Source organism: Centroberyx gerrardi, chromosome 8 (assembly GCF_048128805.1).
Source record: "Centroberyx gerrardi isolate f3 chromosome 8, fCenGer3.hap1.cur.20231027, whole genome shotgun sequence".
Lineage (NCBI taxonomy): Eukaryota > Metazoa > Chordata > Actinopteri > Beryciformes > Berycidae > Centroberyx > Centroberyx gerrardi.
The window spans coordinates 23,024,220-23,041,779 of record NC_136004.1 but is presented as its reverse complement, the minus strand read 5'-3'; the positions used below and the strand labels follow the sequence as shown (position 1 = coordinate 23,041,779).

The following is a 17,560-nucleotide window of genomic DNA, read 5'->3' as shown; positions in this document are numbered from 1 at the left end:
TTGGAAACTTTCAGAAGTCATTGCACCGAAATAATTTTTCGACTACAGTGTGTGACTACTACTACATTCTTATAACTGTATGAAAAAGGACTACTTCATTGAATATAATCTCAATCTGTCCAGACATTCATGAAAGGGAGGACCATGTACAAAAAGGATTGGAATTATTTAACTTTCAACCCAATATGCCCTAAAAATAAAGCTGACACTTTACCCTCATGCCATTTAACATCCAGCATAATAAAAGTACAGAGCCAAATGACCTGTGTGTTGCTGGCCGGATATGAATGAAGCTCACTGTACATCACAAAAGACTAGGGATGGGACAATATGTTTATCTCACGATATGATTCGATACACGATATGGGGTTCACAATTCAATACAACCACTATACGATGTAATAAATAAAAGTTCAATTACAACAAAGTATGACTGCAGAATTATGTTTATTTTTGAGACACAAATCTTTCTACCAATGGCATTGGGTTGCTAGAATGTAACAATTAAAAAATGTCATTAGAAACTGCAAAAAAATTTGGATGGAGAGTTTGTGAAATTGTGATGGGCAAGCCCTCTCATTTGTGATTACTACAGCAAAGTAAAATGTAGCTGATATCAAGATTCGCTTTTTTGCCCCACGATACGTATTGTCCCATTTTTGTATTGCGATATATTGAATTTCAATATATAAAAACCTCTTACCAAAATGGCAGAGAGGCTGTCATTATTTAGGAACTATAGTCGGCACTATGGTAATCCCAGTTTTTTAATATGTATCGTTTGCTTTCACTTGATGTCGCAGCTGCCATCTGGAGCAATGTTGTGGTGGCCTTTTGGCTCTCTCCTTAATCTCCCTCTCTCTGTGGGAGTTTGTCTGGTCAGCTTCCACCAGGAGCAAGATACAATAGATAGATAGATAGATAGATAGATAGATAGATAGATAGATAGATAGATAGATAGATAGATAGATAGACAGACAGAAACATGGCGCCCATAGTACAACCCAACCAAACTCTTTCTTTCAGTGGCTTTGTATCATCTTGTAGTGTTTACACTGTTACTGCCATATTTTAAGTGCTTGTGACACTTTGAGCAATTATATATCTCAGCTTTAGCAATTAACATTTCTCTGTCCAATAAGCATAATTTTTCACACACACACACACACACACACACACACACACAGACACATTCTCCCCCACCCTCTCCCTTCCTGTTTCTCTGTTGTCTCCCCCCCCCCTCTCGCTCCCTTCCCTCCTTTAATAGAATCTCAGGTTGACAGTGTTAGATTGTGAAAAGAAACTGTTGAATTGAATTAGCGTTGCCACCTTTAAACTAGACTTATTCAGTTAGCGCCGCTCTGGCTAATTACATTTCTACCACTCACACCACATTTTTGTCAGACAGCCTTGAAGCCATAATCACATTACTTTTAACAGCCATCGGCGCACACGCACAAACACACAGGAGCATGCTCGTTTTCACACATGCAAAAGCCAGCAGACCTGAAAACAAATGCGTGGATGTATGCATAAACATACATCCATTCACCATACATCCATTCACACACATGTACACACAGGCACACGCTCACACACACACACTCAAACATTCACCCAAACACACATACTCAAACATGCACACGCAGATACAGACACACACACAGTCATTACTTCTGCATCTGTCAACTCAGCTTACTCTCCTATGAGGTTCTGTGTCGGATGAGATTGTGTTATATTAGTGAACACTGCACAATGGGTCCCAGTGTGAATTTGGTTTTCTTTTTGTGTATGTGTGTGTGTGTGAGTGAGTGAGTGAGTGAGAGAGAGAGAAAGAGAGAGAGAGAGAGAGGGAGATGGGGATATGTTGCATAAGGGGCGCAGTGGAGTGTGAAAGAGAACAGGTGGCTCCCTTTTCTGCCATCTAGCTTTATGTGCCATCTTCCCTGCTGTGTGTGTATGTATGTGTGTGTGTGTGTGAGTGCGTGTGTGTGTGTGTGTGTTCCCATTGCTGTGTGTGTGGGGATTTGTGCATAGTATGTGCCTTTGTGTGCATATCTCCATTCATGCACATGTTGGCTTGTATTATTTCTGTCTGTTTGCGTGCGTGTGTATGTGTTTGTTTGTTTGTGTGTATGTGCGTGTGTGTGTGTGTGTGTCTATGCGTTTGTGTGTCTGTTCTTTAGTGAGCAGGGTTCCGGTTGGTTTAGAAACAATTAGAACAAGCTGCAGGAGCCCAGAGAGATCGTTCTCCAAATGTCACCCAATTAACAATCTATACTGAACACACAACAGCTCTTCCTGTCTCTCTCTCTCTCTCTCTCTCTCTATCTCTCTCTATCTCTCTCTGTGTGTTTCTATCTCTCTCTCTATCTCTCTCTCTGTCTCTCTCTCTATTTGTCTCTGCCTGTCTCTGTCTGCCGCTGTCTCGTTCCCTTGGGACATATTCAGTCAATTATTCTTGAAAAAAACGCAGATACACATCACACACACACACACAGAGACACACACACACACACACACACACACACACTCTCACTGACAGACAGAAAGCAAAGTTAATTGTAAAGTCTTTCTAACATCCATCCACTCTCCCACCTTCTCTCCTTTTCCCTCTCTCTCTCCGCCATTCTGTCTCTCTCTCTCTCTCTCTCTCTCTCTCTCTCTCTCAGACCAGCCATCCAGGCCGGTGGGCAGGGCTAGGCAGCAGCAGCAGCAGCCTGGCTCTAAGGGACAGAAGGGTGGTGCGGGGTGCGGGGGCAGCACTCGGAGGGGACCTCTGTAGCCAGCACCTCCCGCACCACCACCCTCCTCTGCACGGCCGCCCCCCCGCCTCCGAGCGCCACGCTGCCAGAGAGGAGCGCCACTGCCAGGGGGTTCTGGGGATCTTGGCTCAATCCTCGGCCCGGGCCCCAGCTTCAACCTCGGGCGTCGCTCCAAATCCAGCCCCGGGCTCCTCCAGCCTCCCCTCCGCCGTTTCTGCAGCGTCAGCCCAAGCCTCGCCTCCCGGTCCGGCCCGACTTCACGTTTCGCACCCGGGCCCGTGTCCAAATCAAGCCCCGGCCTCCAGTTCGGCACCCACTAATCCCCCCGCGGTTCCATCGCTTTCCCCGAGGCAGCCGGAGGGGGCGTCCTCCTCCTCCGAATCCTTAACTCCGGTAGCAGGAGGAGGAGGAGGAGGAGGAGGAGGAGGAGGAGGGGCGGGTCTTTCAGGCGGGGCGAGGAGAGGAGGCGGAGGAGAGCACCTTCCTCCCAGCCAGATCCCCCGAGCGGTGGGTGGGGGAGTCGGGGCCAGCGCCTCCTCGAGCCTCCACAGTCTGACGAGCAGAGGGAGCCCCTGTCCCAGCATCTCATCGTCCGACCGAGCCTCCCCTCCGCCTCCCACTCCTTCCTCCACCTCCTCGGCCTCCTCCTCCTCCTCTTCCTCCTCCTCCACGTTTACGGGTCGCTTAGGACAGCCGCCGCGAGGCCCGCTGTCTCTGCATAGTTACAGTCGTAAAAATGTCTTCCTCCAACATTCGCTACATACTGCCGAACTGCAAGCCCTGGCACAAAGAGACAGCTGAGGGCGCACGAAAACATGCACTCCATCCCGACCATAAGCAGCCATATCATTGACTTGAACGATGAAATGTGTGACTTTATGTAAAGACTCCTTCAGTACGTGTTGCTGTGTTAGACTGTCTCACTCCCCTCCTCCACACACACAGTCACACTTGTCAGTCTGCACAATTCAGACCGATCCCTTTGTTGACATTTTGTAGTCAGAGCACTGATAGATCTGCTCTCTTGAACACACACACACACACACACACACACAAGCGCACACACACACACACATCAGGCTGTGAGCATTAACAAGGCACTCATCCGTCTGTCAGAACTCCCACGTTATGTGATGCTGACAGTTTAGATCTGCTTACGCCCACACACACACACACACACACATACAGTGAACACACAATCTCTCACATGCATGCGCACATACACTGTTACATACACACTGACACAGCCACTTGCACACACACACACAGGTGCTGACAAACACACACACAGCTTTGTCACCTGCAATATCTCTACTTCAGAATCTACACAAACTGGGCATTTACAGCGGAACTAAGAGATGAGTTATATAGATGTGTGTGTGTGTGTTGAAGCGTATTAAAAAAAGACTCCTATTTTTATCAATTTATTGTATGGTTTTTACCAGTAAAAAACACGTGCTGCTTATGGAACTATGTGACATGCTATAATTTGCCCTCCTGAGGATATATTCTCACTTTGCCAAATCCTATGTCAGATCAACTCTTCATTCCCTCCAAGTTAAGAGGCTCATGTTAACACCCATGACCCTTTTACTGCATGCTTTTAAAAAAAAAAAAAAATTAAGGAAAATACAGGTGAGCATTTTGTACCGCAACAGAGGTGGGTTTGGGGTGAACGATAACTTTTACAGTCTTTTAATAATGTTAACAGTATCAACTCTCACCTCAGTGTTTGGAGAAGGGAATCGAAACATGCCATGACCTCACTTCTGTAATGGCTGGATAAGAGTTACATGAGCCTGACTGTAGAGTGTTTGAGAATCGAATGTTTATCCTTCTGCTCACTTAAAATAAGGCAATAGATGTACTGTAGGCGTAATACTGGAACATTGTTTTGTAGAAACAGAATATTGCAATATTACCCATGAATATTACCCATGTTGTATACAAGAACCAATGTGTATCTCCGATGTTAGATTAGTACATCAGTAGAAATTAAGAGATTCATTCCAAAATGAGACATCCATCATTTGAAAAATGTGACACCTACACTGACAAAATGATTGCTGGCATGAAAGTAAAGCTATCAGATATTATTGAAGTTACTAGCAATCTTGAAACTTTTACTCACAAAATAAAAACATTTTAGAGGATGTAATCATGTGGAACATGATTTTTTAAATATGGAGCGACAAACATCAGGTGATAATTTTTCTAAAATGGATATACAGTATAGTGTTTTGGAATGAAACCCTTCAAATCGTCTTTAGGGCTGGGTATTGAACAGCGATACCTGCTGGTGCTTTGCTGATTTTTGGTATCAATATCCATTTTGAGGCTTCAAAGGTAAAATGTTTAAAATGCTGGTGTCTTACAATTGGATATCAGGTTTTCTATGGCACTGTGAGCATTTTTACCGAGGGAATCAATAGACTAATCATAGACTAACTCTGTTTAGAGAAGCAAATGACACGAACAAATGTTGCACAGAAAATAGTTTACTTGATCACATAATGAAATGAAATGTGCTTTCACTCCATAAAGAAAGACATTGGGGAAAAAAAGGTATCAAATTTGTAAAAGCATCATAACTGGATTTTCCAGTGATACCCAGTCCTTATGTGCTAGCCTTATTTTATCTTACACATCTCAAATGTTCTGGTTAAATTAAAGAATAAAAATGAGCTAATGAGATGGTGTATGGTATCATAAGGCTAGCAATACGCTGTTTTGGACAGTAAGACATGTGATGATAACTTTTGTAATGAGATTGATTTCCATGTAACTGCCATGACCTGCTGAGTCCTGCAATATCGTTCAGAGTTGTGGGACAAAATCTGTCACCGTTTAATATGTGACAAAACCAACTTTTACATTTGTGAACAACCGGACTGCATAACACAAAATGCATAGCCACAAAAAAAAAAAACGAATCGTGAAAGGGTTTTGGAGAGAGTCTGCCACTGTTTAATACATTATCTGTGTGGAACTGCCTAACTGCCTAACAAACTTCATTCCTGTGGGCTCCTGTGGGATAAACAAGTGTTGTAATGTTAGATGGGAGATGGGAGTTTGCCCCGCTGCCAAGTACAGAGCAAAAGTTCACAGAGTTCCATGTCTGCGGAAAAATGTTAGATTTAGGAGAAAGTTGTTGACCTTGTCTGGCTCTAAACTACAGCAGGCTGGAGGGAGGTGGTGTAAATTGTGTCTGCATGTGCGTGCGTGTGTGTGTGTGTGTGTGTGTGTGTGTGTGTGTGTGTGTGTGTGTGTGCGTGCGTGCGTGTGTACACCTCCAAGGCAAGGACTTGTTAGAGGTGAAGGAAAGCCTTTAGGAACACAGCTTTACTCCCACTGGTGAAAGCTACCAGTCTCCCTCCGGTCTGTTCCACTTAAACACTATCTCCTCTTTCTCCCCGTTTTTTCCCTCTGTCCTCTCTTTCTCCCGACTCGTTATTTCTCTCTCTACCCCTATTCCTTTTTTTCCCCCCTCGTTCCATACAGTCTCCTTATTTCCCCTCCATCTCTCCTTCTCCCTCTGTCCCCTTTATCCTTACCTTCTCCATCGCATGCAAGCTCTCTCGCTCTCTTTTGTTCTCACCTTCTTTTCCCCTCCCTTATCCTCCCATGCCCTCTCTCGCGTCCCATGTCTCTCCTTTGCCTCTATCTCTCTCTCCCTCTCTTTTCCACTTAACCTACTTACCCAGACCTTGTATTGTCATACAGTGCATCTATCACAGACTGAACATTCCCTGCTTGGTTTGTTTACAAGTGGAGGGTAAAGCAGAGAAAAACGATGCGTTCTCCCCCCCTGGCCGACCTCATGAGGGATGTTTACGTTCCTGGTCAAAATATATGGGCACCATCCGAAATATCAAGAGGGACTATTTGGCTTCGTTTGCGCTGCCAGCTCAAGTTTTCCACCATATTTGAAACAGATGTGATCGTTTCGGTACTGTCCAAACAGCAAAACCCACAGGAAAGACAGATGCCATTTGTTTTCTTCTGGTTGGTGTCAGATATCATGAAAAGTAAAATCTAAGATGGCAGTGGAAATGTGGCCTTGAGGTTTTACAAAGACATTTTTTTTTCCCTCGGAGTGATTGTCAGGTTGGAGGGATGAATTGATATTGAATCTTACTGCTGGCAAACAAGGCTCCGCCATCTTGAAGTGGATATGACTCATAGAACTCAATTTCCCATGGTCCTTAGCCACATGTTGTGTATTTAAGACACTACAGGCCCTTTGAAGGAAAGATATTTTTCCCCCCCCTGCCTTATTTCTGTTTATTGTCACAGAACAAGTTTCCCAAAAACATCTTGGCACTTAAAAATGTAGATGATGATGATGATCCTAATCATGATGGTGATGATAATGATGATGATGGTGGTTATTATTATTATTATGATTCAATCCCAGAGAGTATACTGTGTCTTAGTCTTTAAATGACAACATGCTGTCAGTAATTAATAATTATTTTTCCTTTGAACTGGTGAAATAATGAAGTTGAACTGTATAATTGTACATAAATTATTAAGCCCTGTTGTTGTTCATGTAAATTTATTTTAAGGTAATTTTTGAAGTATCCAAAACGACAACAGGGTTCACATTGTAGGAGCATATGAGATTAAAAAGAAAAAAGCAAAGGTTTGGTTTCATAAACTAATGTCAAATGTAGTGGGAGCTGCTACCAAAAGCATTTCAGGCTAGATTTATGCAGGAGCAAACAAATCTGATTTTTAACCCTGAATAACTCAGATTTAATAAAGTTCATGTTAAATCATCAATGAAAAAGCCAGTTGACTCCCTCACAGGTGGAGGGTTAATAATCAGATTTTTCTGTTCAATTGAATCCAGCTTTTGCACTAAGATGATTCTTGAAATGATGAAATGATGCTACTGTATGGCCTGGGATGACTTTGAAAAACAAAACTGGGGCCCAACCTGCGTCTTAGAACTAAATCATTTTTTCAGTGGAGATGATGAACATCCATTGAAGCTGCTTTTTCAGTTCAGGATGAGGTCTGGGTCTGAGTCTGTGAAACCATTTCCAAAGGGTTGACGCTTACTACGAGCTTTTGACCAGATTTAGCCCTTATCTTTATGAAGCTACTCTACCCATTCTTAGGATAAGAGGGGAAATCTCTCTTCATACTGTAGTTTTTCACTTGGCATGCTCCCTCAAAACAATTATTGGAAATTTGTCTGTCGGACAACAACTAATGGGCTCACTTATGGTCAAGAAACCTTGTAGTGTGTGTTTACCCAAAGTATTTCTTTGCTGTCCATGGTAACTTTTCTCACTCTCGCAGTAGTTGTTTGTTCACAAGAGAAATGTTTTAACAAAAGATTTCCGTCCACTGTATCATTATTGTTATTATTGTTACTATTTAATACTAATAAAATGGATAAAAAACATTTTTGGGGGTTGTTGATTTTATATGTAATCCTACTTCACCCTTCACAGATAGATATTGTAAGATATTGTTTGGTAGAATGACTGGGATGTAACAGTGAAGGAATGAAAATGACAAGAATTTCTGCCATAACCAAAAAAAGAGCAGTGCAATAAGTAATGAGCCGTGAATCTTTGGGACCTGGGCTCCCTCACTCATGCTGGAGAAATCTCACTGTATAAATCTCTAAAGAAAAGAACGAATAAAATCAAAGAGAGAAAGTAGAACGTACAACAAAGCACAGATCAATGCAATGAATAAAGAACCCTAGGTGCCGTCAGTCTAAAAGATTGAGAGAAACTTTTTCCAGCAGCGACATTTGAGTGGACTTAAACAGGTTGTACACTGCAGTGGATGCAGAGAGAACTCATTTTACCTCATTTGACATTAGCCTCCAACCTATTTGAGTGAGTTTTCATTTGGCAGTGACCATAAAGTATGGCAGTATTTACAAAATCAATTATGTTAGAATGAGTTGCTGTATGCGTGCATGTGTGTGTGGGATGTGGAGTTTGACTGTTTACCCCTTAGGGAAGACCTGTGCAAGCTTCTCATTCCTGGACTCACTCAATTAGTATTGAAGATGTTATGACGGGCTGCCTAACACACACACACACACACACAATTAGAACGAGAGCAGTTTTGCTACTAGACGCCATAACTGATATGACAGAGGGTCAGTAAAAACCATAAACACTATAGATAAACACCACACACTTGCACTGTGAGGTCCAGAGGGATCAAGTCATGGACAGAAGGTATTTTCCTGTTGCTGGTTCCATGTAATAAACTAAAAATCCCACATGCAACACGTAAGCTCAAGGGAAGAAGAACAAACTGACATGAAATCAGGGAAACAAGGCCTTGGGTGATAAATCCTAGTTGTGTTCTTTTTTATTTGTTACAATTATATTTTACTCTTGCTTTTCAAACAGAAAAATGGAGGCGAGCTGCCAATGAGATCCATAACAGAGGAGTAAATTGAATAGTATAAGTTCAATATGAAAATGGCTCTGAATGAAAGACGATCCGTTATCTATCTATCATTAAAGATGTTATCAAATAAGTTATCTCCAAAGTATCAATCCTTAATTTTGAACGCCTGCAGTCACTTGTACTGAATGCAGCTGTGCAGGTTATTAAATGAAAATCTTGCAACCTTGCTGGTAGCAATGAAGGGAAGAGTTGACAAGAGATGGAAAGTGTTGGAGGAGTAAAGTAAGGAGTATTGGTGTCAGCAAAGCATCATGGTTAGGCAAGACCAGTGCATCAAATTAGTATGGCAGTGTGTCAGTCGCTGGTCTGAAGAACTTTGCAGCAACGACTGTATTAACTCTAAAGTTTGTCACTGTTCCTGAAAAAAACAGGTAAAAAAACCCCACTTGCTTCACATGTAATGTGTCAAGAGTTTTAAAGAGGGCGGCTTCTTGCACCAGCATAGCAGTGGCTTAGCGGCGGCGAGCGGCGGGACCTAGTCAAACCTTGTATTTTTCTCAGTTTTCGTAACTTGACTTCTAGACAGATCAATAACATTTTCTGAAGCCCTGCCAGACCACTCAGTCAGCTTGTCGCTTCTAGCTGTAGGCTTCAGCTTAGTGGGCTATGACAGTCAAGCTTCCTGTACGTCTGCAAGCCTGGGAGGGAGGGAGGGAGGGAGGAGGAGGAGGAGGAGGAGGAGGAGGAGGAGGAGGAGGAGGAGGAGGAGGAGGAGGAGGGGGGAGAAAGCCCACCTACTCACACCTCGCTCAATCACTTGTCACTTGAATCTACTTTACTGCACTGGCTGAACTTATGTCTGGATTCAAACCATTTTTGTCACAGTTAACACCCAGTCATTGATGCCTCTGGTCTCATAGTTTGTGCACATGTGCGGTGTGTGTGTGTGTGTGTGTGTGTGTGTGTGTGTGTGTGTGTGTGTGTGTGTGTGTGCATGCATACGTGTGTGTGTGTGTGTGTGTGTGTGTCTGTCACACTCATCTCTCTGTCAGTGTGCCATTTGTCACAATCAGTCTGGATGTGTTGGATCCATTTAGCTTGATCCTCCCCGTCTCTCTCTCTCCCTCCCACCATGCCTGTTTCTCTCTCTCTCACTCTCACTCTCTCTCTCTCTCTCTCTCTCTCTCTCTCTTTCTGAGCCTATCACTCCTGTCATCCCCTGTCCAAAGCAAACCTCTTATTGCATTGCCAAAGGGCTATTACATTGCTCAGTTCACAGCAAAGGCAGACACACGCAAACACACGGCATAGCATGCACACAGTCACTTTTGATACACACTCGCAACCCTCTCTCTCGCCTGGAGAGTTACACAGATTATGCATACACACACACACACACACACACACACACACACATACACACACGTCTCAGCCAGCCCACTTAAAGCCAGGCTGATTTCCTCTCTGTCTAGTTTGCTGGCCTAGAATGCGCGAACTAAAATCAGGCACAACTCAAGCTCAGGCAGGTGCTGAACAGACTGTAAAGACTGTAAAAAAAACAACTGGAAGACAAACACACACACACACACACACACACACACACACACACAAATACACTGTATATACACAATACGTGCAGCTATTTTTCCTGCTCTAAAAGGAAGCCATTAGGAGAGACCTGAGAGCTGAAAAGGGTTTTGACTCTCTGGCTGACTCATTAACACCGCAGTGTGTGACAGAATTGGGAACGGAATCATTGGCGTGTCGGGGCGCTGATAAGCAGCGGTGGTGTGGTAGTTAAGGAGGTGGGTACACAGCTGAGGAGGTGGATTACTGACAAAGAGGAGGATAAATCGTTGAGGAGAGGTATACTGCTGCGGCGATGAAGCAAACTGTGAACTCACCAACCTCAAGTCAACGGTAGCATGCCATGAGTCAGAGCTAATTTGCTGGAAAGAAACATATATCTCTATGCCCAGACAAAGAGACACATCGGCTCTGTATACACCGGCATAAATACACCACAAAAAAAACTGTTTGTGATCAGCAGACCTACAGGTCAAAAATAAATGCAGCACATTGAACATCCCAGATTGGTCACCTTTCTTTTTACATTCACACTTATAAGTACTAGATAATTACCAGCTAAATACATGGTACAAATAGCAAATTACCAAGTAATTACAGCTGTAACTAAGAAGGTAAATGCTTGGCAAATCAATGAGCATTTTGAAAGCAGGCATGCTACTATTACACTACCAGTCAAAAGTTTGGACACACCTGATTGAATGTACTATGTTTTTCATTCTCTTAAAACCATTTTGATCCAAAGGCTTCTGCTTAAATGCTTGACTTTTTTTTTTTAGACAAATATAAATAGTGAGGTTGATGCCTATGTATGAATTTCTTTCCAAAGCCTTTGCCTTTCCATCAAGGCAAAGCGTGGCTACTTTAAAGAATCTAAAATATAAGATTGATTTTGATTTGTTTAACACTTTTTTGGTCACTGCATAATTCCATTTGTGTTATTTCATAGTTTTGATGTCTTTACTATTATTCTAAAATGTGAAAAATAGTACAAATAAATAATGTGCCCAAAGTTTTGACTGGTAGTGTATATATTTTGTGAAATTTTAAACTTCACAATTTGGGATTTCTGTTTGACCCTTTGGCTGATCTTTGGTGCCAGGTGATGTCACCACCTGTTGTACTGGCAAAATCAGTAGCATGCCTTTACCATTAGATATCAGGCTTTACACAGATTTGGGTTTGAGGTTTAGTTACTCTTTAATATAATTTAAAGTGTCAATCTAATTTCTTCTGGTATGCGCTGGATCGACCAAGTTCTGGATCAAAATCTTTCCTGCACTGGCTGACACCCAGGAGACGACCAACACTGCTGCGCACAGCGCCCCTTCAAACTTTTATACTGAGGTTAGAAATATTAGAGTGGGTGCATGAGAGCTGCAGTAATCTCTGCATCATCTGAATGCAGAAGAGTGGCAGAAATATAAAAATGGTTTTACCTGAAGCCTTTTGCAAAAAAAATAATTTTAGTCTACAAGAGGGACGTTGCTGCAACACATGGAGGGCAGAGTGAGAGCAGCCTGTCTTACTCTTCAGAGGAGAAGGGCTGTCAGTTTCATCTAAAAATAAAATCTGACTATGAAATGACTGAAATTAGTCAAATTCGACTGAAATTCGAATGCTTATTCATGGTCAAATTTACATACTATGGACACAAAGCAGGTCGCAATGAACAGACAGGACTGGAGTTGATTCACAGCGGGCGGTCTTCGCGTTATTCAGTTTCTTGAAAGATTTGAGTTGGTGTTCTGCTGAATCTTGCCTTTTACTGAGGGGAATCCAAATATCTTCCAAAGTAGTAATAATAGTAGTAAAAAAGTAGTAATCTCGTCAGGCTGGTTGTTCTCTGCCATGATGCCGCTAGCCAGCACGTGTGCGAAATCACAAGATATCACAAGAGCGACGGAGAATGAGAGTCTATGGAGCCAAGGTGGAGGAGACAGTTATGTGTTCAATCTGCTGTAAAATAAATAAATAAATAAATAGTCAGGTTGGGTTTGAATTCATTATGATTTTTTGACATTCGACAAGAAATTTGAATATTGAAATTCGTTCTGACAGCCTTAGACAGGAGTCATCAGCCATGGCTAATCTCCTGTAGTGATAATCATTTAAATCAATTTCTGTAAACCTAGCACATCAAAATATTGCCATGGCTACATTTATCAATAAGCCATCTATCGGCGACAGCTCCACCCTGGAGGCAAAAACCCACTGAACTGTTAATGAATGAGTCATGCGTCACACCCGGCCATTTAGCTACAATATTCAGCAAAGCCAAATATGTATCACATATGACTGTTGACAGTTGAATTTGTTGAATGATGGTGCTTTATGTGTGCAGTCGATAGCTTTATTGATGTTGGTATGGTGTGAAACTCCCTTTTCACCACAGTCTGTTGCGCAGGGATGTAGGGAAACTATTGTGGAGTCAATGAAATTATGGCTCGAAGGACTGCAGTCATTATGCAGCTCACACCTGTCCCAAATCTCCCGTTGAAAAATGCCAGTAGCCATGATCCCCAGGGTGGAGGGCACTTGAATATGCACCGGTATGGCATTAGTGCATTTGGTCTCTCTTTCCAGCGTTGGAGAAAGTTGGTGGCAGAGGTCCAACAAAATAGGCCTTGGAAAACAAATCTCAGCCGCCACTCGTTGTTGTCAGTTACAGTAAGAAGTTGGTGCACTCTCTGTAAACTCACTCCCTGCACAGCATGCGCCAAATCCTCCATCAAAGCCAGATGAGTCACTGTATGCCCAATCAATGTCTTATTGTTGCCTTGAGCTGGAGTCCTAAATTGTTTACACTGTGAATTTCCACACCCATACTAGTATTGAAAATGACTGTCAAGTAGCCATTTAAATCAGTATGCGTAAATGGTGCATAATACAGTTGGACTATGCACTGTCTAAATTGTTTATGAATAGTGTAACATGTTAACTGCTGTAGCCTATACATTTTTTTTATTAATTGTGAAAAAGCCTATTCATTTGATGGTCTTTCTTGGTGGTCTTTCATGAGGTAGATGGCATAAATGCTTCTTTTTAACCACTTGGCGCTGTGCATATGTATGTCAGAACTGTAGCCTACTCATATTTATGCGCATTCTCAAGCAGAAGTATTAATTTAAAGTATTAATAAATCCCACTCTTTGCTTAGAAATGGTCATAGTGTATGGTTTACGCATATATTTGTACATAAGCAGTGTTTATCAATGAGGGCCTTGATTCCATTGGAACAAACAACATTTTCTATTACAGTCCAGTTCCACATTGGTTTAAAGAAAATGAGAAGGTATTTCTTAGTAATACATTGATGGATACATGGTAGCCATTCAGCAGAAATTAATCTCAGAATACCAAATTTATGAGTAACACTTAATTTTCCGGGTCCACAATTTCCTTATAATTTCCTTGAAAGGAACTGTTAATTTCTTAGGAAGTTTGCTGGAAAGAACCATGAAATTGTGTAGTAGTTAGGCTATATAGCCTAGAAAATGTAAGCAGTCTGGTGAAGTTGATACGATACTGTAAATTTCTAAAGGAATTTCCTGGAAAGAACTGCAAAACTATAAACTATTTATTAGAAAAATAATAGGCAGAGGTCAATTATCACAAGTCATTATTCATTTACGCAATTCATAGTATTCTGTTACATCATCACACGGCCATCTTGGTAGGAAATAACAGGTGATTGCAATAAATTAACAGGTGATTATAATCAGCTACAGCCAATGAACTGTCTATATTGTAAGGCACCATATTGGTAGGAAATGCATGTGACATCACGGGAATACTATGAATATCACAGGAGAGGGAGTGCTGTTGTACTATATATCAGCACGGCTGGAAGCAGCACGAAGATATACAGTACAGTAAGATATACAGTACAACAGCACGACCTCGAGTGTGATATTGCTTTTATACAACAGCTGTATAAGCAAAGCTATTTATCAAGTAATGTAATTTGAGACAACAGATGATTTTTGTCTGTTATTTGTCTCCGCCAACAAAAACAGTTCCCTCAGAATTCCACTACCAAGTGTTGCCAAGCAACAGGTAAACTGTTTCCCGACTGCAGGCTAGCTAGCTACTTTGAGGTTTGCACAGACAAATTCTTTCTTCCCAATCATCCTCCTCCTCTGACCGTTCATAATTAAGGTCAGTGTATCCATATCGCTGTCGCTACTAGGTGCGAATGAAGTTAGAGTTTTGTGTAGCTGTGTATTGGGAATATCTGGTAAGCATTTGTTTGTTGTACAACACTGTATTGTCTGCTAGAAGTGCTAACCGGCTGGTTAGTGAGCTAGCAGCTACTCGGCTAATGTCAGATGACTTGTCATGATTCGCTTTTTATTTCTCCTCCAGGCAGAGCTTTTTCCACACAAACATATGCTATGTGTGAACGCAGCCTAATCAAGGTTATATTAGAACACCTGTGAAGCGGAGTGATACGTATAGTAAAAAGTCCCAGTGCTGTTATACTGTATATCAGCACTCCTGGAATGCCTCTTGTCCAATCAAATTACTCAACTGGAACAAACTGTTGTATATATAATTATATAATTGAATTCTTAATGAATTTTAATTTCTAATTTTCTATAAAACTACTACATAATTTCATGGTTCTGTCTTGGAAACAACATAAGAAATTGGAGGAATTTACCAACTACCATTGAACTCTTTCTCTATTTTCCTTTTAATTAATAAAATATAATATATAAATAATCCTTTCTAGGAAATTATTAGGAAATTGCAGACCCGGAAAATAAAGCGTTACCCAATTTCCTATAATTAGTACAAAATGTAATGGTTCTTTCCAGGAAACTTACTAAGAAATTAACAGTTCCTTTCTAGGAAATCATTAGGAAATTGCAGACCTGGAAAATAAAGCGTTACCCAAAAACAATTAAATGAGTTGAGTTTAATATGCCTTTTCCAAGGGAGGTAGAGCCATGAATGAACAAACAAGCTCAGCTGCAGGAAAGCAAGGCCCAACTGGCTGTCTGGTAGCTAATTCTGGCAAATGCCAGATGGGCCGGTCCACTTTTGGGCCGGTGGGCACGGAGAGAGAAAAAGTTGATTCTGATTTTCGAATTTTCCCGCGCTCTGTTTGCTCATTTTACCCCTCCCAACCCCTTAAGATGAGCAGGTCCTGTGGGCTAGTCCAACTTCATAGGGGGGAGTGGGATAGATTTGATTGACAACAGTGTGATATTAAGACAGGTTGATAGCGTGGCGGCCCCTCTCAAAATTGGACCGGCCCATGGTAGAAGTCAACATGGAAATTCAAAAATAACTGACGAACTTCAGTTAGCTAGCTAGCTAACAGCGTGAAGGATAATTTTGGCACAGTCATTAAAATGGACCAACTGACAGCGAAAAACGTAAAACTTGAGCGGAAAAAATATGCGAGAAAAAAAAATAAAAATGGAGCAGACACGGAAGGGTGATGCAGGTGAAGTTAAGTTACCTGCCTGCTGCTGCTAGTGTTGATTACTTCAAACGGCCAGGACGACTTGGAGACACGGAGGGAGTCGTTGATAAGGTGGCGGAGCAGAAAACACTCATGAGGCGTCTTTTGACCAGCTAGTAAGGTAGGACATCTATTCTATTCTATTCTATTCTATTCTATTCTATTCTATTTACTGCTTGGTGGAGGCCGCCGTGCTACGCTGGTCAGGCCGCTGCACCTGTCATCTGAAGGTGTGTGATTGTTGCTAGCATTGTGCATTTTGCTTTTGATGAACCCTGAGTGTTATTTAGCAGCATAGCAAATGATAGATTCGATTTGTACCATTCTTGCTGGTGCTGAATGATAATGTAAAGATGTATACATTCTGAGATAATAAGCCTATATAAGCCTATAGGCTAATAGTCCAGCAGTGTGCTAGAGTTTTCGTGGCTGTTTCCTTTATAGAGCAGTTGTTCTGTGAAATTATCTGGCTCCCTCATGTGCTGTTAAATTGTTGTGGCTATTACCTATTTATTGAGTAGTTATTCTGTGAAATTATGTGGATCCATTATGCTGTGTGGAGTGGTCCTGGCTATAGTCTAATTATTTGGATCCCGTTTCAGTATAGTGGGCAAATGTGCTGTTCAGTGCCAAAAGCCCCAACTTTGCAGTGTTGAAATACTGTAACATAGGCCAACACTGTAAGTGTGTGCATCCACTTGGTTGTCGAAATGAATTCCTGTGTAGGACTGGACTGCATGGGCCGGTCAAGGCACAGAATGCCAGAACCATTTGGCTCAGTTAGGGCTGGGCGATATTGACAAAATCAAATATCACAATATTTTTGACCCAACACCTCGATATCGATAATGTGACGATAGGGTATCACTATCAGTGCTTTCAGAAGATATTTACCAAAATCCCAGAGGATCTGTAGTCTGAAATCACAATATATTATATCGATATATCTCCCAGCTCTACTCCCAGTCTGCCCCTGCAGTAAAGTAATGCTTTAAAAAACGACACAAATACACTTTAGCTGTTGCTAAAATTGTTCCAGGAACTGATGGCTAATAGAGAAGGTTTTTTGAGTAAAGTGTAGCCTAATTCCCTTGGTCTTATGCAGTCAAACCCTGTTTGTTACTATCCTAAACCTATGACAACTACCATGTAATTACTTGAACTGATGAGCAACACCAGAGCCGTTTTCAAGTAATTAAGCTGTTTCTAAGTATTTACCGAATTACTTGATAATTTACTGTCGTTACCATGTATTGTAAAAGTAGGGGTTGACCAAAGATGAGAAGGCACTTTGTCAAATTCATTTTAGCGCTCCCATAACATTGAAAAACTCAATTGAAAA

General features: G+C 41.7%; 1 protein-coding gene across 1 annotated transcript in view; it reads left to right on the top strand.

The window, feature by feature from the left end:
• ccser1 (coiled-coil serine-rich protein 1) overlaps window positions 1-6,171 on the top strand; it is a 128,794-nt gene extending 122,623 nt beyond the window's left edge. The window contains exon 11 of the mRNA XM_071907215.2: window positions 2,673-6,171. Coding sequence (XP_071763316.2) covers window positions 2,673-3,566 — 894 coding nt within the window. The 3' untranslated portion in view covers window positions 3,567-6,171. The remainder of the gene's footprint in view (window positions 1-2,672) is intronic.
• The last annotated feature ends 11,389 nt before the right edge of the window (window positions 6,172-17,560 follow it).